General features: G+C 38.3%; 1 protein-coding gene across 1 annotated transcript in view; it reads left to right on the forward strand.

Annotated features, from left to right (window-relative positions):
• LOC126194980 (myoneurin-like) overlaps positions 1-16,872 on the forward strand; it is a 118,166-nt gene extending 101,294 nt beyond the window's left edge. The window contains exon 7 of the mRNA XM_049933397.1: positions 16,564-16,872. Within this exon, the coding sequence (XP_049789354.1) occupies positions 16,564-16,719 (156 nt within the window). The 3' untranslated portion in view covers positions 16,720-16,872. The remainder of the gene's footprint in view (positions 1-16,563) is intronic.
• The last annotated feature ends 5,625 nt before the right edge of the window (positions 16,873-22,497 follow it).

Consider the following 22,497-nt stretch of genomic DNA (forward strand, 5'->3'; position numbering starts at 1 on the left):
TCTTAAAGGAAAAATTACAAATGTGGCTAAGTACAGTGCTAACATGTGCAGCACAGTACTTTAATATTCTGCTAGGCACTCCATCGTATCCATGAGAGTCCTTAGTCTTCAGTGATTTAATTATTGGCTCATCTACCCCTTTTCAGTACCACAGAGGAGTATTTCACACTCAGTCTCGTAAAGGCATTTTCCCAAAGAGTTATATGATTCCCTGTAGAAACTAAGTTTTTATTTAATTCACCAGCAATGTTCAGAAAGTGATTGTTAAATATTGTACATATATCTGACTTACTAGTAAAAAAAGTATTTTTACTATGAAGTGACTTCATATCATCGAACTTGTACTGCTGACCACACACTTCCTTCATGACTGTCCATATGGCTTTAATTTTATCCTGTGAATTAGCTATTCTATTTGCATACCACATACTTTTTGCCATCCTAATAACATTTATAAGCACCTTACAATACTGTTTGTAATGGGCTACTGTAGCTTGATTGTGACTTCTTCTAACATTTTGTTATAATTCCCACTTTGTTCTACACAGTACCCGTATCCCACTAGTCAGCCAGCCAGGCTGCCTTTCAGTGCTAGTACCATGTTTAGAATGTTGTAATGGAAAGCAGCTTCCAAAGAGCATGAGAAATGTGTTAAGGAAAGCATTATATTTGTCATCTGTGTTATCAGCGCTATAAACATCCTGGCCACTCCTGTTCCTTAAGTAGGTGTAAAAAAACTCCCTAAAACTGAAATTCTGAAATTGTTGAATTCCGACCAAAAACAGTGTCGTGACCTGCTGAATGAAACCAACAACTAAACAGAACTTCAAAAGAAGGTTATAATACGTAATGAAAATTTGGTATATGGGTATGACATTGAAACCAAGGCACAGTTGTCCCAATGAAAACTGCCTGAAGAGCCAAGACTAAAAAATATAAAAATATTTGACAAGTTCATACACTTGTGAATTTTCTTCTCACTGTTTTCTTTGATTTCTATGTGACAGTGCATTATGAGTTCCTACCTGGAAGTTATGAGCCGTTTGCAGGAAACAATCTGAAGACAGTGACCAGAACTGTGGCAAAACCACTTGTGTATCACAATAATCCTCCCATTCCCACTTTGACTTCTTTCTGTTTGTGAGCCTGAAGAAAACCACAAAAGGATGTTGCTTTGCCACCATTGATGAGATAAAAACAGAATCACTGAAGGAGCTGAACACCATAACAAAAAGTAAGTTCCAGAAGTGTTTCCAAGATTGGAAAAAGTGCTGTTACAAATATATCCGAGGAGAATTACATTGAGGTGTACATAGTTGATATTGATGAACAAATAAAGATTCTTTAAGAAAAACAAAAATGCCCATCACTTTTTGATCACACCATGTATGCATGTAGTGGTGTCGCCTGGTGGTGACTGTTTGCTGCTGAGCCTGCGGCCTGGGATTGTACTTTGTAGCTGTTCATATTCTGCCATTGCACAGCCGAGTTGACTCAGTTTGTTTTCTGGTCTTTAGTGGTTAGTGATTTGGAACTGTTGTATTTCTACATTGACTTAACTACATCCCAGACTTGTCAGTGCTTCGTTCTCATCGTGAACTCTGTCTGTTGCGGACTTACAGGAATGTTTGTTCATTTCCCTGTTGTTTGGTGTACCCACCAGAGCAAGTGACAATAAACAGTCTGCCTGTGCCACACAGGATAGAAAAAATGTTTTCTTTAATGATTACGTTTGTTGCTGTTTAGGGGCTGAGTGGATGTGCCTGATGCAGTAACAGAGGTTTCTGTTTTATGCACAGTATTTAGTTTCTGTTTTTCATGTACTTCTATGAAGAAGAAATTGTATCAGTGTATTTTACTGTGTAGGCAAGTGTTTACTAATTTACCCTAAGTTTTGCATAAATCTTAGTTCATCAGCTTTGTGTGAGCTGAATTTGGAGAATAATAAAAAAGAAAATCAGAAGTACGTAGCGTAATAGCAAAACATAAATTGCACCCAGTAACTTCTTAGTGTTCCTTTATTCATAAAGATGGATAGGGACTGCACCTGGTGTGTGCGATGCGGGGAATTGGCCTCTATCCATAAACATCTGAAAATGTGTTGGCCATGGTTGACAGGCTTCAGGCTGCTGTGCCCTAGCTGCAGTGGCATTGAGAACCTGGGAATAATTCTTTGGCACCTCTGGAGACTGTAGTGTTGCCCTGCATCCCTGATGCTGCTACGTCTTCCGATTCATGCATCCGGGCCAGTCAGCACTTACCTGGCAGTGATTGGTCAACATTGGTGGGATTGGCAATTTCTAGACAGAAAGTACAAGTGAGTATTAGATTCATGAGTGTCCCCTTATGTCTTAAAAACAGGTTTGAGGTGTTGCCTACTGTTGAAAGTACAACTAACCCACCACAGGATGCCACACTGTTGGGACTGTGGCTGATCTTCATGAGAGGTCTGGATGCGCAGAGACTGGGATTACTTATCATTGGGAGGTCCAATGTTACATGGCTGATGGAGCCCCTTGGGGAAATAATGGGCAGGTTGCAAGTGAAAGCCAGTGTCCACTGTCCAATCTGTTTGATTGTTGGGAGCATATGCCCTGTATGTGTAAGAGGCTCTGCTGGCAGCAGCTGAGCATGCTGGGTGCACCAGCTACAAATCATGGCCCATGCTGGCATGAATGATGGATACCACCTGGATTCGGAGGCAGTCCTCAGTTCCTAAAGGTAGCTAGCTGCGGTGGTGAAGACAGGCAGCCTCACCCAAAGGATAGAAGCAGAGTTCTCATTTTACAAAATCTTTCCCAGAACCAATTGATTGTAGTGAAATGCAGGAAGATGTGCAGAAGATCAACACCTGGTGCAGGGAGATGCAATTGACCCTCAACATAAACAAGTGTAACATATTGCATATACATACACAGAAAACCCATTATTGTATGATTACACCAATTACAGGACAATCATTGGAAGCAGTTACTTCCATAAAATATCAAGGAGTATGCGTACAGAGTGATTTAAAGTGTAATGGCTATGTGAAACTAATCACAGGAAAGGTAGGTGCCAGACTGAGATTCATTGGATGTCTCTCTTTTGTTCAACCAATACTTGAATATTGCTAGTCAATATGGGATCTGTACCTGATAGAATTGACAGAGGAAATAGGGGAGATACAAAGAAGTGCAGCAATTTTATTATAGGATCATTTAGTAAGGACAAAAGTCTGATGTAGATAATCAACCAACTCCGGTGTCAGTTGCTGCAAAAAGTGTGTGGCAGCACGATGTGGTTTAATGTTAAAGTCCCAAAAGTGTACATTTCTACATGTTCAAGTCCCAAAAGTGTACATTTCTACAATAGTTAACAAGTTTATTGTTTTCTTCTATGTATATCTTGTGAAAAGATTTGAGTCCACATGGAGGCCTACCGGCAATCATTCTTCCTGTAAACCATTTGGATCAGGAAAGGGGGAGGGTGTCTTAGTGGTACACGAGGTAACTGCCGCCACACACCACAAGGTGGCATTTAGCGTATGGATGTAGATGTCATGTGTTCATAGTTTTGTTGAAATTTTTCATTGCAATTCAGGGTGAAGATGTTGTCATTTAAAAAATTGTTTCTTTGGTATAATGCTAAAATGCATGAATAGAGCCCAGGACAACAGAAAGGTAGAATCAACTTTTCATTAAGGCACCTCATTGCCCACAAAGGTGCATTTATAGTGAGGAAAAATGAGGGATTTGAAGTACAACTTGTTGGAACATTCAACCTGTCAGCCTGAATTGGAAACCTTTGATTTTCACATATTCCCACATAAAAAAAAGACACCTGTAGGCTGACAATTTGGAGACATTTCAGAAACACACTTCAGCAATGGAATCTGCTCACTGGATGACACTAGGTAGTAGGAAAAGTCACATCAAAGATAATATCAGAGACAAAGTACTGTACAGTGGCTTGCGGAATACATAGCGTAAGTAGAAATAGAAGCTCAGATAGGGCAGTGACATGGGAGAAATCAACTGTGTCCATTTTGAAGTAACCATCCTTGTATCTTTAGGGAAGCCACAAATACCTTAAAATTTGGGAAACCAGATAGGGATTTGAAACCACCACCACCTCCTCCTCCTCCTCCTCCTGAATGTGAATCCAGCATGCCAGCCACTATACTATCCTTCACAGTATAAAATATCGAATATGGTGTATTGTTTTAAAGGGGAATACATTAAATATAAGTTCAGTTGTTACCTAATAAGCAAATTTTCATTCCTATTCCAGTAATTGTCACCATAAATATATATACAAATCCAATTAATAATTTATATACTAATAATGCTACAACAATTGGAATTGTTTATACATTTCCATTTGTAAATTTTTCTGGAACACTAAACGGAAGAAGTGTGGGAAGTGGAGAAAAAGAGTTCCATCAGGCATATGGACTACCACTGGGAGAAGACTGGTGCTGAAGAAGTAATACTCCCTCACATAATGCAGCTACTAATCCTACACATTATGCTTTGCTCCAAGCATATATCCTCACTTGGAAGTGTTATATTTTTTCTCAATAAGGAATATACTAGGAAATGCTTCCCTGCTCGCCGGCCGCGGTGGTCTAGTGGTTCTAGGCGCTCAGTCAGGAACCGCGCGACTGCTACGGTCGCAGGTTCGAATCCTGCCTCGGGCATGGATGTGTGTGATGTCCTTAGATTAGTTAGGTTTAAGTAGTTCTAAGTTCTAGGGGACTTATGACCACAGCTGTCGAGTCCCAAAGTGCTCAGAGCCATTTGAACCATTTTTTGCTTCCCTGCTCATTCTGTATATATTAAGCCTAGCACAATAAACATTGAATATATGAAACATTGCGTACATTTTTGTTACAAACAACTGTTAAATTTTTGTGGTTGGCAATAGTTAGGCACAAAACACTTGTGGCTTTAAATGTTCCCTCTTCTATTGATTCAGGCCAAGGGGAGGTGAACAGTAAAAAAACATTCACAAATGGTGCACATATACTATTCTCGAGTCACGCCACTTCACTGTTCTTTCTTTGCTAGAGTGATTACATAGATTGTACTCCTTTGTCTTTAAGACTTACTTAAAGACCATTGAAAATTTATTTCATCTGATACTGGAGATTATTTTAACAATAATGTGAAAAAGATAGATTGCTACTGACCAGATATATTGTTGTCACGTATTCCCCTGTAAAATAGTACACCATGTATTTTCCACTGAGAGGGATAGTATAATGGCTGGAATGCTGGAGTGACTTTCAGGAGGAGTAGGAGGAGGAGGTGGTGGTTCCAAATCCCTAGAGAGGAGCAAGTCTATCCTTTTCATATTTTCTCATTATTCCATCCTAGATTTTCCATTGTTTGGAGATTATTTTATATGGATATAGCACACTTTTGTGATGTAGAGTTCGTGTGCAGGTCTCTCTGAATATCATTCCAATTTTTAGTTTGATAATAATGAACTTGTGGTTTCAGTGCTAAAAGTTTGCTTTATGAATAAAATTGTGGTAGATTATGATTGTAAATTACTTAAAATGTGCCTTTGTTAGTAAGAGCATTCTTTATTCTACTACTAATTTTTGAAATTTGAATGATTGTTTCCGTAAAACACTATTTCCCTGGAACAACTCATTGTATCTTAGTCACCTTTGTGTATATCAGTAGTAACCTGATAATACTCTTTTAGTATTGCAACAGTCACTTAACATTCTTAAAACAATGTATTTACTAAATCTTTTCTTGAATTGTTCCACATGTTTCTTCAGTCTTAAATAGCTCTCTAACCAGACACTCTGAAATTTATTGTAAGACATTTGCTCTTTGTTACAACCCCCAAATTACAACAGTATATTATTTCTAGCTATTGTTCATATATTACTCATCCTTACTGCTTCCTTGCCGTTTACAACCAAGTAATTTTACCTAAACCATCTGCTTCTTCTCTAGTCTTTGGATCTTTTCTTGTCTAACTCTGCTTCAATAAAAAACTAATGTTATCTGTAAGTACTACTGTCCCCACTGTTGACAAGTAATGTGGTAACTTTATGTGCATAATTTCACGAATACATTCCTTTAAACAATTACTGATGCATGCATTTCTTGTCACACGTCATGTAGAGGGATCTCATTTTTTTTGTGAAGACAATAAAATATTCATTGTGATTTATGTGCAGTTTGTGCTCTGGTACCTACAACAAGAATAGCATCTGTTGTCCTTGGTATCACATGGCTTTCTGCATTTATTAAACCTGTGTAGTAATTAAAAAGCTGGCAAGTTTAATTGCATAGTGAGAACGAATTTTCTCTTGGTTTAGCGTTTCATTTTCTTACCTATTTTTGGACACTCCAAGGATTTTTATTTTGCTTTACCACTACTCAGTGGTATAAAATCTGTTAAACAGTTGCAAACATGTTTACTGATGTGGTGTACAGATCCTGCACACCACAATGGAGAATCGTAAATCTTTGTACATTTTGAAATTTATGTATACTTTGCTTCCATAATAACATCTTCAGTTTATGACTATCCACCTGCACATCAAATATTCAAAGATTTCTTTGAAACCTTAATGCCATTCACCCTGTGAAAAACAAATTCTCTCAGAATGAGTAAATGCCAGCAGTAGAAAATATTTATTTTTTATTTTTTTTTTTATTTTTGTTTATGGGAAAAGAAACTGGGATCTAGGGTATAGTGGTAGATAGGATAAAAAAGAAGTTCAAAGTAAATCTTGCTTAATTATTCTCAGAATGTTTTTGTAAGAAGGTAGCCAGTGTTTAGAAATAAAATTTAATATGAGGCATGTCTCAGAAGTACACATCAAATAGTGGAAAGTCCATTATTCAATAATAACAATATGGAAAGGATAAGTTGCTCCTCACCACACATTGGTATTGAGGTATTGAGTCACAAACAGGCACAATGAGAAAGAATCGTAGAAATATTTTCAGCTTTCAGATAAAATCCTTTTTCAGAAGAAGAAAACACCCAACAATAACTCATATATCCATGTCCACTATCTTGGGCCACTAAAGGCTAACTGCGAGTCCATCCGACATGAGCAACAATCTGGCTGGGATGGGTAGCAAGAACAAGGAAGAGGCGTGCGGTGGGGAGGTGAAGGTGATAGCAGATGCTAGTGCTGCTCGTTAGAGAGTGCAGGGATGTGGTGTGGACAGGATTTGGCTACTTGGTGAAGCAGTGGATGGCTATGTGTGTGTCAAGGGGGGGGGGGGGGCAGAGTAGGGAATAGGAAATTACTATGTAGGTGCTTGGTATCTAGTAGGTATGTGTTGCTGGAATAGATTGGCTGCTTTCACATGTAGCCCTGACTTTGAAGGGTATGGAGATGCCAGTGACAGGACTGGAGTGTGTGGTAGTGGGGTAATGGGACGTATGGGATGCGTTTTACATCTGGGCTCATTCAGGGATGTGAGCCATGAGACAGTGGGGCTGGGATGAAAGGACAGTAAGTAGTAGGGAGGAGGAGATTTCTCATTTCAGGATTGGATGAGATATATTCAAAACCCTAGAAGAGAATGTGACTCAGTTGCTCCAATGCTGGGTGTTACTGAATCATTAGAGGAGGACTACTTTATGGCCAGACTATGGGTGTGTAAGGGATATTAGGTAAGGAGGACAGGCCTCATTAAGACCCTTGATATATTTGGAGAGGGACGAACACAATAGAGATGCAACGACATTGGGTGGCTAGAATGTATGAAAGGCAGTTTTTGGTGTGGAACAGGTGGCAGCTGTTGAAGTGGAAGTGTTACTGGTGATTGGTAGGTTTGATGTGGACGGATGTATTTATGTAGCCATCCTTGAGATGGAGGTCAACATTGTATAAGGTGGGTTGTTGGGCTGAGGAAGACAAGGTGAAGTGGGTGGCGTAGAAGATGTTGAGGTTTCGTAGGGATGTGGCTAGGATGTCCTCATCTTTGGTCCAGATTTTGAAGATATCATTAACGAATCTGAACCAGTAAACCAGATGAGGGGTTTGGGATTCAGGATTGTTAGGAAGGATTCCTCTTGATGGGATGTAAATAGTTTAGCATAGGATGGTGCCATGCAGGTGCCTGTTGTTGAACCATGGCTTTGTTTGTAGGTGATGGCTTCAAAGGAGAAGTAATTAAGGTTTGAGGATATAATTGATCATGGTGACCAGATTGGAGGTTATAAGTTTGGAGTCAGACAGACATAGGGAAGTGAAGTGTGTGGCACGGCCAGGGGAAATGGGAGATGTTAGTGTGTAGAGGGAGATGGCATCAGCAGCGGCAACCAGGTTACTGGATGGTAAAGAAACAGTAACTGTGGGGAGTCGGTGGAGGAAATCTTTCGTGTTTTTTTGTGTAGGAGGTTAGGTTATGGGTGAGAGGCAGAGGTGTTGATACACAAGGGCAGAGATTCACTCAGTGGGCACAGAACCAGCCATAATGGAACGTCATGGATGGTTGGTTGGATTTATGTACTTTAGGAAGCATGTAACAGATAGGAATGCTGAAATTGGTGAGGGTGCATGTGTAATGACAATCAGCCCCTCTCCAAATATGCTAAGGATCTTACCGAGGCCTTCACAGACTAGAATTACCCTCCCAGCCCAGTCTAGAAACTGATCTCCCATACTTTGTCTCACCAGTCACCTATCATCCCTCATACACCCACAGTCTGGCTGCAAAGAAGCACCTTGGACTGGAACAAACGAATCACGTTCTCCGCAAGGATTTTGACTATCTCTCATCCTATCCTTAAATGAGAAATATCCTCCTCCCCAGCATGCACCACCCACACAAACTACACGGTATCCTTGTCCGTCCCTACTACACTCCTGCTCCCAAACTTTCGTCTTTCTACAAACTTAGTTTCAATCACTGTGTGGCATTCTACATGGGCATGTCAACTGTCCACATGAATGGTACTTCCAAACTGTGACCGAGAGACACCTGGACCACCCAGTTCTGAACATGCCACCCAACACGCTGTGCTACACTTTAATGGCAGCTTCACAGCCTGTGCTATATGGATTCTTCCCAACCGCACCAGCTTATTTAAATTGTGCAGTTGGGAACACTCTCTACAACCTATCCCTTATTCCCATAACCCCCTTGGCCGCAACATTTGCTAGTCCATGGCCTTCATCTTCCTGTCCTCTCTCTGCACACACGCCAGTACTACACACACACCTTCTATCCCAGTGGTGCACTTACGTAGCCCTTTTCTCTTCTCTTCTTCTTTTGTATTTCCTCTCCTTTTCCCCTTCCCCTCGACTGTTCCCTCCCTTCCTCCACTCTGCACAACATCCTGATGATGCACCTAGAAGCCTTATCCTGTCACTACCATATCCCTACACACTGCCACAGTTAGCACTAACATCATCCTCCAGCACTACCCTGCTGTCCATCTCCATCTCTTTCCAAGCCTTTTTGTTATGAGTGCTTCTAACCACAATTTAAGTGCTACTGTGTTTTATATTGCCACAGACTCTGGGCGTGCTAATTTGGATGCAAAATGCCGAATAGGGTCCGCAGTCTGCACGCTTAAAGGGTTTCAGCCGAGTTGCCTGCATTGATTAGGATAAAACTGTAAATAGCTAAGAAACTGGTCAGAGCTTTACTGAATTGGGACTCCAGTATGGCCTACCACGTTGGGGTCTTAGAAGTTCTGCTCCACCTCTGAGTTAGGCACTCGATAGCGTAGGGCAATGGTCAGATGTTCGATGCCATGTCTACCACAGAATTGTTTAAATGCAGAGGTCATGAATCAGGGACTATTGTTGGAAGCCAGGGTGTGACGATGGCCCTCCATTGTGAAAATCATCTCTGGGGCTTGGAGTGTGGCTGATGCAGAACTAGTTGACATTCTCATGATGTAGGAGAAATTTGAGAGAACATTGACCACTGAGAGTCACAGTGCTCCCTGTGGAATGGGCCCAAGAAACTGATATGAACCCATTCGCCAGGGTGCTCAGGTTTCAGCGAGATGCAGGGGGGGGGGGGGGGGGGAAGTTGCACTGTGCTACATTATTCCAGGTGTAAGCGGTGCAGGCTTGTATTGCTCTCTTAATGGTTATATCGATTCTAAGCCATTAATGCCTGTATCAATGCCAACCATTCAACATTTCTGCATGGTTCAAATGGCTCTAAGCACTATGGGAATTTCTGCATGCCATGATATCCTCTGCTGTGAGGTGTAGAACAGCTAGATCACTTGGGGCTGGTTCCAGAGTGGAATCATGATTCAACGTTCTTGGTCCTCCGTTGTTAACAGTATGATACCATGTATGATGATAGACAGTGATGCAGTGAAATACAGTTTTTGTATGTAGAGTCTGTTTCTTTATTGAGGTGTTCTGGGCAACCCAGCTGTACCGAAACAATACCTTTCAGAGGACTTCCACCCTATAACTGTTAGCACCTCAGGATTGATGATTGATCTCAGGAGTGCTGATTTGAAGTCTCTCAAAGACTTGGTGTAGGTTGTTGTCTGTTGTGAAAGGCACAGTCTCGTGTCTGCCAGACTCATTTTCAGGGTAGGTGGGCAGACAAGAAAGTGCTGCCTTTACATGCTGATTGGAGGCAGTAATATACAAGGCTTGGAACTTAAATAGTGACAACTATTTATTCTCAATTGATACAAAAGAGTTACATGTTTGCGCCTGTTACTGTCCTTCAAAGTAGTCACCAGCGTTGTGTAGAACCCATTGCCAGCGATGTGGAAGGCATAGTATACCATTAGCAGAGCCTGTTCTGTTGATGGTGTGAATGGAGCAGTCTAAAGTTATGATGATTCTTGTGTACAACTGTGATGGTGGTATCCTAACGCTTACGTCCCTCTACGGCAGACCGTCAGTGTACAGTATTACTGTTCATTTTCGGAGCTACACCTGCAACCGGCTTTGCAAAAGAAGCGGCGATACTTTCTGTACAACCCACCCATCGTTTGGCACGACAATGCACGGGCACATACAGCACAAGCTGTGGCTGCTCTGTTTGGGCAATGGGACTGGGAAGTACCGTACCATCCACCATACTCCCCGGACTTAAATCCGTGTGACTTTGATTTGATTTCAAAGATGAAGGAACCACTTCGTGGCATTCACTTCAGAACTGTTCCAGAGATTTGGCAGGCAGTAGACCGCTCCATTCGCACCATCAGCAGAACAGACTCTGTTAACAATACACTACGCCTTCCAGATCGCTGGCAACAGGTTCTACCCAATGCTGGTGACTACTTTGAAGGATAGCAACAGAGGCAAACATGTAACTCTTTTGTATCAGTTGTGAATAAATAGTTGCCACTATTTAAGTTCCAACCCTCGTGTACTGACATGTCATAACCACAATCAAGTCCAAATCCAAAACCAGGGTCATCAGTGAAGCACAAAAACATAGCACTGAAGGTACATTTGTTACGGACACAGACATACAGACAGAACAGAACTGACCTGACTCCTGGATAACGAGTGCTACTATTTGTACAAACATCAAATATTTGAGACCATGCAAATTCTGAGAGTGTTATAAATACTAAATAACAAATATTTGCCCGTGATTGTATTTGAACTGGTGACCTGCAGAATACCAGCCAGTGATGTTAACCACCACTCCATGTTAGATGTAGCTCAGCTCGCAGTAGTATTACAACTGTAATTGGTAATGTATAAGGCCCACCTTTGCAATAAATGAACAGTTTATCCAGTAGCTTAGAAAGCAGACCAAGCTTGATGATCAGGTGGCTTATGTCAGGGTGAAATCTATTGCCGTGCAGGAAAATGTGGAATTTCCTTATCTCACAGATAATGACTAGGGCTTCTTTTTCTGTAAGAGAATAATTTAGCCCAGGCTGCTGTAATTTTTTGAATGCAGAGGCCATTGGCTGCTCCCTCTAATCTGCATTTATATGTAAGAGTATATGTTCTTATGCTGTAGTGCAAAGTTTCTGTTGCCATTGTTACGTGCTTACCAGGGATAAATGTCATCACAAACATCAAATGTCGTTTCTTAATTTCATGAAACCTTGCTGACACTGATCGGAATATGTGAACTTCACATCTTTATGACATCACATGCTCTGCTGTGTGTTTAAGCACATTCTTACTGAGAATATGGCCCAAATATTTTATGCTGAGTGAAGAATGCTTGCAGATTGGCTACATGTTATTTGCGCATTGGTTGGACCAGATGTTACCATACTATCAAAGTAATTTGCACATTTTGGGATTGTTGGTAGAGAACACAAGAAGCCACAAATACTATTAAAAATTTATTTTAATGCCACTACCTGTTTTGACATATCGTGTCCACATCAGATAGCCATGCTTGTTTAAGTGATATGTTCATCAGCAGTATGCGGTCCTCCCCTGCAGTTTGTTCTAGTGGGTGATGTTTCATATCATTTTGGTCTTTACGCATTTTCAAGATGAAGCACAAAGTGTTCAAATCTAAAATGCATATACATACTACATAAATGACAGTGGCACACAAACATTTCACAATGTTCCTCATATCAGTTGCAGTCCCACCTGTTATAAGTATTTGTAGCTGGTTGCATTCTCCACCAACAACTCTAAATTGAAAAACAGCCACAGAGTGTCAACAGGATCGAGAATGGATAAAATAACATTGCAGTTTGAACAGTTTGGAACACCCTATATTAGCTGCTCAAGATAGTGCTGAAAAATTGATGAGGCACTTGCAACCCTGAGCAGAAATGAGTTGTATCTGTATGTACTGAAAGTCATGTTAACAATGACGTTGTTAGATTGTTCTTCCAGTGGAAGCTGCATGTAGGCTTTGGCTGGCTCAATCTTTAAAAAGCACTAGCCCCCAGCTTATTTAGACAATAACTCCTCTGGGCATGGAATCATATGTAACTCTATGATATGGCATTGAAATCATTGCATGTGCAGATATATTCATTTGGTTTTTTATTGATACTGTTGGGGTTGCTCATTGGTTGGTTCTGTAACTTTCCTGCATCCTGCCAAGTTTGAATTTAACTGCATCCTATGTATTACCAAATGAAGAGACAGTAGACACTAAAGGTACTTCAGTATCAGATTTTCAATCTGGATTATATGAATGTTTATAAACTGAATGTGTTATGTACTACAGCTGAGCTAACTACTAAAATTGTTATTCTGTGAGACACTTGATTTACAACTTAACTCTGATTTGACTCCTCATGGGAGCTGTTGGCCACTGTATGATTTGGCTTGCCACTGAACTTTTTGGAGTCATGCGGCACCAGGGATCGGTTTGTCTACCAGTTAATTAGTAACACTGCTGTTCCTGTCCCCACTTGGCACTTGGTTATTTACATTTAATTCCAGCAGAATCATCAGTCAGGTTCATGATTCACTTATTGGCATGTCCAGCTTTATGACATTAAGTATCTGTTTTTCCATGATGACATTGCTGCCATCAGTCAGTGGCTTGTGACAGGTGCTGCACTCCACCTCATAATGTCGACACTATTTACATTCATGCTCAGTATAGAAGTTGGGGAAAGATTTACATTATTTATAACTATGGAGGGAGAAGACAGAGCTGAGAAGTGGCAGCTATGATGGGCTGCATTAGCTGAGGCCCATTGATGATCTATGAAAATGATGTTATTCATGTAGGGAAGATGACGTAATGAAATTGTCACTTTCCAACTGAGATAATAATTTTGTGTAGAATGTATGAAGATTCTGAGAAAAAATTGTACTATCTTGATACTTAGAAGGTAAATTATGAGAATCTTTTATCAACATAGGTACAAAAAGGTTAACAAGCTTTAACACCATGTAAACTGTGTTGATAAGGTAATATTTTGATTCCAGTGATCCATTGAAAAATCAATCCTGTCTGGATATCTTAGTCTGCATTTGCTATCCTGTTTTTTATTTTCAAATGGAGTCTTCAACTAAGACACTGTTTTATGCATGTAACATTCACATACTTCTGCTGATAAACTGTAGGAAAGTGCTGTTACTTTTAGTTAATGTGATATTAGTGCAGTTAGTATAAAAAGAATGTTCATTGAGTTATATGTCTTTTTAAAAGTCACAGGCTTTACACAACAGTACAGTATAAAATTCAAGGCGTTTCAGAGACGGCATTACTTGCACAAAAGTGGTGAAATATGCTTCACAATGCTTCACAATGCTTCACGCTTGCTTGTGAATGAATAGTGCGTGTTTCTCTCTTTTTTTCTGGTGAAGGCTGTGGCTGAAAGCTTATATGTTAGTGTCTTTTAATGATGCATGTCTCCAACTTAATGTGTTATTTTACAGTAAGTAGTGATCTATGTTTCCCTACATTGTTGTTTCTAGGTAAAAGTATTTTTTAAATATAATAAAATGCACTTTTCATCACTTTGCTTTTGTCCAGTTAATACAATTCCATAAAATGTTTTCTGCTCAAGTCACTCACTGTTGTATAAAAATAAACTCAAGGTCACTTCAGAAGCAACTGACTAATTTTATTTTAATTACAGTGTTCTTTCTAATTTTGTATTGTTGTAATTCTACTGACGACACTATTGGCCAATGCCCATCTTCTCAAAATCGCAGACGTGTGCCACACAATCATCTAATGGCCAGCTCTGTGTTTCCTTTACTTACTGAGTGTGACTGAAGGGGGAAAGTATGTCTCACACTTTACATTTTATGACATTACAGAGTACTTTGAAAGAACTAGTGATGACATTTGTACGTGTATTTTAATACTGTTATCAGACAATGATTAGGATGCTTTACCTTATATCGTGATTGATCATGAAAAAAGGACAAGAGGCTGAACCCACCCTGTGAGATATCTCAGCCAGCAGTGCCATATGGTATTTACATTTTTTACGTGGATTAAGAAATCTTCAGTGTCTAATTAAACAGCAGTGCATACCGTAACATGATAAAATGTTCATCAGAGCTGAAGAAGTTCAGACAAACAATTTGCCGAAAAATCACAGCTATTGTGTTGAAAGAACAGAAAGGTTTGCTGTTAGTTAATTTCTTGATGCCAGTAACAAATGTACTGCCTAACATTTTCAGAACTGAGATCTACCATTTAAAACCGACTACATGTGAATCTGAGATTAGAAATTGTTTTGATGCCTGGCAGTGCTCGTTTACTGTCGTCTGTGTTGTACAGCTGGATTGAACCTTTTAGGCTGTAACTTTTGAGACAACCTCACCTTACATCCTTAGTGTTGCAACATGTGTTGGAGACTTTGGTTCTGTTCTGAATTAACTGAAGTTGCAGATGGCTGAACTTGTGGAGTTGGTTGAAGCTGTTTTCATGATTCAGAAAGTGTCTGGTAAATAATGGTGTCTATATAAAGAAACACTAAATGGTGGTTTTTGTGAACTGCTAATTATTTTGTATCTTCATCTGGAGTGATTTTATTCTTATTCTTGCCAGTCAAGTATTGTATTTGACCTGTCTTATTTATTTTAAGTACGGAAGAAGATTAGAGTTAAATGCCATGTCAGTGATGAGGCTATTAGAGATGGACCATAAGCCCAGGAAATCTGCTGTGTCCTTCTCAAAGAAATCACCTTGGCATTTACCTTAAAGAATTTAGGAGAATAACAAGAAACTTAAATCTGAAGATCTAATTTGGGATTGTACTGCCACCATCCCAAATGTGAATCCAGTGTGCTAATCACTATGGCATCGCTCAGTTTCTTGCTTTTAACAGACATAAAAGAAAAGATATGATATAAAATGTCATTAAACCATTAGTCTTTTTTGATAAGATTTTTGTTGAAGTTGTCAATAATTGTCAAAGTAGAGAATGAACAGAGTAGAAGGTACTTTTGGAAATGAATGTAGCACTTGAATCACATGCAGAATGTAAATTTAGTTGCTAAAAGAAAGATTAAATGATGCCGTACTGGCAGCATTGTAAAAGCAAAGAATTGGACCCAGATTAATATAATTGTTCAGAAAAATAAATAGCAATTTACAACTTAATTTTGATTAGATCAAGGTTGTCAAATATTCTAAATTGAAGAATGGGATGTGATAAAATGACTTTGTTTCACCAACAGTATTTTCTGTTTTCTGTAAATGACTAAACAGGGGCAAAGAAAAAATATGCTTCTATGAATATTATTGGAAACAATCACTGTACTGATGGCATTGTTTTCTACCCTTATAGAAACTGGACGATGCAGGAGAGGTGAAGAATCTTAGTTTTTCAAAGATGATGTTATGCATTATGAAACAAGATGTGTGTCCATCAATAACTTGCTGATTACTTCCACATTTTATGTTTATGACAAAATATTAAATCAGAAAATAAACTTCTGCAGTTTTCTATTTGTAGACGCGTTTATGAATATGTAAACATCAAATTCAGTCGTATGAAATACCATCCTTTTGTAAACCATATTTTCAAAGATGTTATGGTTTTATTCCAAATGTCTGCAGGTTTGTACATTGGATGAGACCATGGAGGGCTCAAAACATATTATTTGTACCACAGTTAACTTGTTGATGAGATTTGTACATCATTCCCTTGCCAATGTTTTAGCCATGTTTCATGTTCTTTGTATTTTGACAGTTTCATATAAATCAGCATACGGGAGCACGACCATATCAGTGTCCCTACTGCCCTAAGGCTTTTGCCAGCTCAGGAAACTGCTTCTCGCATCGTAAACGTATGCATCCTATGGAAGTGGAGCGTGATAGAGAACGAGCAGCTCAGCTCATGAGGTGAGAGGAACATGTAAGGTATGGAAACAACTGTGACCTGCACACACCACAGTCCGCTGAAGAGTTTTGACCAGTGGGGGCCCTAGGTATGATATTTAAGTTTCTGGTTTACCAGTGCTTTCCAGAACTATGTATACTTTGAAAGAACTCTTAATAATGGATACATTTAGTCTTTTACACCAGGCAGTGATGATCAAAGTGTATAGAAATACATATTATTTGAATAGATGCTTTAAGTGTATCAAGAACAATAACAGATATCGTGTTCCCATCTGAGATATGATTGATTTAGTGTTTTAACATATTTTACAAGTTTGAAAGAATAATTATTGTTCAGATGAAAACATTGTTATGTTACTTACCTCTGTATTTATATTTATATGAATGTGATTTTAACTGAGTTGCTTTGTTACTCCAGTTATTAACACCTAAAACTAGTTTATGTTTTGGGTGTTTAAGATATATTTTTATGAATAATTCACGTTTCTGAATTATATTTTTATCCTACTGCTTAGCTCCATGAATGTTTAATGATTTGTGATTATAGAATAAGAATGTAATATTTTCATAGATGACAATCATATTTTATAACTCTGTAGGCAAAAGTGTTTTGCATATTACTGCTTTAGAGAGAAGGTACATATTAATAGGATCAGATAATGCAAATACCATAATTCATGCAATTTATCATCTGAGTTTAGCTTAACCTTGTTGCAGTTTTAGTTCTTATGAAATTTAGGAACTAAGTGAAAGTAGAAACTGATACCATTTCTCAGTACTATTTTTTTTGTCTCTGAATGCTATTAATTAAACAATAGGTCCCAATAACCCACACTTCTGCAGTCACCTATGTGAAGAAATTGGCATCAGATAAGCCTAACAACATAAATTGTGCTCAAAATCCTACTGTCTCTTAGCAAACCAAATTTTCTTGATAATACTTGGTAAACATTACTGTTAAGTTCAAAACTGATAAGTGATAGAAGACTCCTCAAATTTTCAAGCTTAATTGGAATCTACAGAGCTAGCTCAAAGAAATGCATCTCAGGTCATTATGAAATTCTGCATTTATCAGCTTTTTGTGTATGGTTGGGCTGCTCTGAATTTGCTCTTCAAGGTGATTAATGAGGGAAATACTTTTTCATTCATGACTTCTCTCTTGTTTCTTAATATGTTGAGTCATTTTGTCTGCAGAGTTAAGTACTCTTAGTTATAAAGGTATTGTATTTTGTTATGTTCCATTTTCAAAATTCCTGCAGTATGTTTTGTGTTTGTAAGCAAAACAGCTATAGATTTGTAAAGATGCAGATGTAGATGCAGTGAAGTACAACTCAATGATATCTTAATAGATTTCAGGAAATTAAAAAAATACACCTACCTCCATTTTGTTGTCGGCTGTGTGTCAAGAATGCAACCATTTTAAACATGCAATAACTTAGGTACACTACCTCCTCACTTGCATTTATCACATCTGTGAGACTGCTCTGTAAAAGTTATGTGGTACTTTTGATGTTGGAAATGTGGTTTTGTTTATGTGCCAATATATTCTTAGTCATTACATACTGTAATTGTAGCTGCCATGTATCTTTAGTGTATTTATTGATACACTCATTTGAACAATTGCAGTAGTTCAAGAATATTCTTGAACAATTTTTTGTGATAATCACTTTTGTCTCTATAGTGCAACAAACTTCATTGTAATGGAGTAAAAATTATGTTCATTTATTTAGTGTGGTAAAACACACTATCAATATATAGATAATTCTGAATTAAGTGAATTAAGCAGTTCTGGTCTTGAAACACTAAGTTGAAGCTTTGTGCTTAGTAATGTACTTAGCATATGGTTATGAAGAAATTTTTGAAGCCTTTGATGACCATTCTCAAGGAGGTCTATTGGTTTTAGATTATAAGGCAACAGTATTTGGCTTCAGGCTAGTGAAATTATGTTCCTAATGTAGGTAATTTTTGCTAATATTAGTCTTATCGATTAGATAATCCAGTTTTACTTTAAGTTCAACTGATTTTGCTATGAATTAAAATAGGATTGGATGCATAATATATCTATTTTAGTATTTTATCCACCTTCAACAACTATATCTGAATAAACCAAAATAATCAGCAACTGGTTGCACAAAAGAAATTCTAATTTCCTTAACCGGTTTAAGGTGCTTAGTGCCCTTCTTCTGAAGAAGGGCGCGAAGTGCTTAAAACCACTGAAAGAAATTAGAAATTCTTGTATGCAACTGGTTACTGATTATTTTGGTATACAAATAATACAGAGAGTAAAAATGAGCAACCATTCACCTTATAGCTGAGGTGTTAAGTAATCGATAATTGTACAAAAAAGATTTTTCAAAAGCTCAGTGACGTTTCCATTGCAACTTTTCGGTTGTTTTCAGTGTGAGTGAGTGACAAGCTATAAATGAGATTGTCCAACAACTTAGTAATATTTTCATTGTACCTCCTTGGAATTAATACAATATGCACATAAAAGGCTGTATTACGTCAGACAATTTAATTGTCCCAGCACCACATCCCAACTATGTTGCCTCATCATCTTTCAGCCATATACTCTCTATTCCCACTTGTATCCTTACTCATCAAAATTGAGGCCACCTCCTTGTACACCAGTATCCCATACATTTGATCGTGCCACTATTGAACACTTCCTCTCTCAATGTCCTGCTGATTCCAAACCCTCCCCGCCTTCCTAATACACCTGACCAATAATACCCATAACTACTTTTTCTCCAACGGAGAGATTTACAAACAAATCTGTGGCAGGACTGTGGGCACCCACCCACATATCACCTGCCTATGTGTCATCTAGAGGAACCCTTTGTAGCCACTTAAGGTCCTGTATCTCTTATCTCATTTGGATTTGTTGATAATACCTTCTTGACTTGGACTCAGGGTTAAGACACACTGTCTTCTTCCTTCCACAGCCTCTTCTCTTCTGTCTCTTCACTTGGTGATCTTTAGCAAAGTGTATTGCATTCTTGGACATTGATGTACACCACTTTAAATGCTCCACAAAAAGCTCTGTCAGTGTCAAGCCCATTAACCATCAACAGCACCTCCACTTCAATAACTGCCATCCATTCCGTAGTAAAAAGTCTGTCTCATACATTCTGGGCACGCATGGATGGTACAGCTGCAGTGGCAAGCAATCCTGTGCGTAGTCTACTGTGACATTACCCTCAAAATCTAGTCTGTAAACAGAACTCCTTGTCTTATCCACACAAGTCTCTGATCCTCCAACCACTTCTGTGAACCAGTTGCAAAAGAGCACAGCCCTTATTATCCAATGCCAATCCGGCATTAACCACATCCTTTGCCAGGACTTTGACTACCAATTGTCATGCCCAGAAATAAAGGACATTTTTTTTCTAAATCTTCCCCATCCATCTCAAAACGATTTTCCACTGCCTTCTCAATGTAAGCTACATCCTATCCCATTTTTGAATGAAATGTATTCCCAATACCTAGGCACATAGGTCATATCAATTTGGAAGGCCCAGGTGCAAGACCTGTCTTATGCAACCACCCAGTGCTTCCATACCCATAATAGACATATCCTGCACTGTTACAGGCAGGGCTACTTGTGAAAGCAGTCATGGCGTAACGCTGTAATGTTTGCACAGTGTTTAAAGTGGGTATGGCCATTGCCTGACTGTGAACAAGAACAACGTTGACCACCCACTGGCAGAATGTGTTGTTGAAGACAATTTGCTTAGCTTCAGCAGTGCTCTCTCTCTCTCTCTCTCTCTCTCTCTCTCTCTCTCTCTCTGTGTGTGTGTGTGTGTGTGTGTGTGTGTGTGTGTGTGAGAGAGAGAGAGAGAGAGAGAGAGAGAGAGAGAGGTTAGTTACCTTTGAAGAAGAATATTGGCCGAAAGCTCATGAGCTCCTGTCGACCACTCAGTGCCTCAATTATACTGTGAGTGGTTAGCTTTACTCCTTCCACTATTAATCCTCATTTATTCATCTTTTTAAGAAAATAAGGAAGTGAAAGAGCAAAATGCAGAATATTAACTTATTTGTTGTTAAGAATGTAACTCGCACCATACATTTACTCCTCAGGACACATTTTTGAACAGCTCTTCTTTTTTTCTTTAGTTTATTGTGTTTCCATATTGTTTGTTATATATTTTCTTACTTCCCTGACAACTTGTTAACAGGTACCATTGGCTTTAATATATTTTAATTACCATACTGTATGATTTGCGAAATTCTATTTTCTGAGCAAGCTCACCTTCGGTTGTACCTTCTTCCTACATGTGCCTTATTTAACAGCTATCCATAGAAACAATGTTTCAAAGATGCAAGTCAGTGTGATTCAGGACTACATTTCTGCAATGTATCTTTATAGAATGATGCATACTGCCTTGATTTTTTCAAATATATAATGAGAATTCGAAAAATTATAGCTAGTTAATTAACAGTATCAAATGCTTTAATCAACACTAATTAACTTTATCAAGTGCAATGGGGTGTTAAATCATAATCTTTCATTGTGAATTTTAACATTTTTCCCACCAAACTGAATATTCAGAAAAGTTTTGTGCTTGCTGCCAGTTGTCATTAACTCCAGTCCATGATATTTCAATTTGCAGATGTCCAGTGGAAATATAATGCACAGTGGTTAATGACAACTGACAACAAGCCTGAAACTTCTTTGAATATAATATTTATTTCTTCTTTGTTGAGTGGTTAGAAGGGTAGTTTGTCATAGAGGAGTAGTTTATCTAAAAAGAGTGTAATGAAAGTGTAAAGGCAGCTGCTTCAACCAAACTTTAATGCAAAGATTTGAACTGTAGAAGTCAAAAAACCTTAATCTGTAAAAAAATGTGGTACAGGCATATGTCCAGCATTTAGCATTAAATAGGTTTATTTTGTATCATGCATATGGTATACAGATCAGATTTTCTCTTGACCCTTTTTTTTTCTTTGCAAGAAGTAATTTGATTGTAACACGCAAACAATTAATCATATTTGTGCTTTTTGGTATTGGTAAACCAGATTAAAAGAGAAGAGATCAGTGAATATTTTCCTTTTAAAAACTGTATTTTATGTCGACTGCAACAATGAAATGTAGTAGTTGGTTGAAGGTATATTTATTATTGCTTTGACTTCCTGCTCTAGGAATTGTATATTGTTAGCATCCAAAGTATGAAAAAAATAATACGAATGATTTATGTACATAAATAAACCATTTGCAGTTTGGATTCATTTGAACCAAAGTTACATTAAGTTTCATTGTAACAGTTTTTAACTGAAACATGGCACATTCTGAACACCAGGAAAATTGTATGTATCAGTGCTGCTCACAAGAAGGAGCAAACATATAAGTCCATAGAAAAGAAAATTACTGAATGACTAAATGCTTTCCCACTTGGTTACATCAATACAGATCCCACCACATCCTTCCTCCCATTCTCTTTTGTCATTATTTAACTTTATTCTTGTGACCAATGAGATCTGCTCACTTCCTTTTTCTCGTTTTATTGTCCCAAATCTTATTTTGTCACTATCATTCAGTTATTGCTTATATGTATCTAATATTAATCAATGCTGTGTTTCCTATCTTTCCTCTTATGTCGATTGATCTGATTTACATTCAGAATTAATAAAAATTATGTTACATCTCATCAGTAATTTGATTATATGCTTTGATCATTGATTTTATCTAGCACATTGTGTGAAAATTTTACTGTCAGAAATTGCATTATTGAATCATGCATTGTGATGGAGGTTGTTCATCAAGAGTAAATGAATTTAATTA

This window comes from Schistocerca nitens, chromosome 1 (genome assembly GCF_023898315.1).
Source record: "Schistocerca nitens isolate TAMUIC-IGC-003100 chromosome 1, iqSchNite1.1, whole genome shotgun sequence".
NCBI classification, from domain to species: Eukaryota; Metazoa; Arthropoda; class Insecta; order Orthoptera; family Acrididae; genus Schistocerca; species Schistocerca nitens.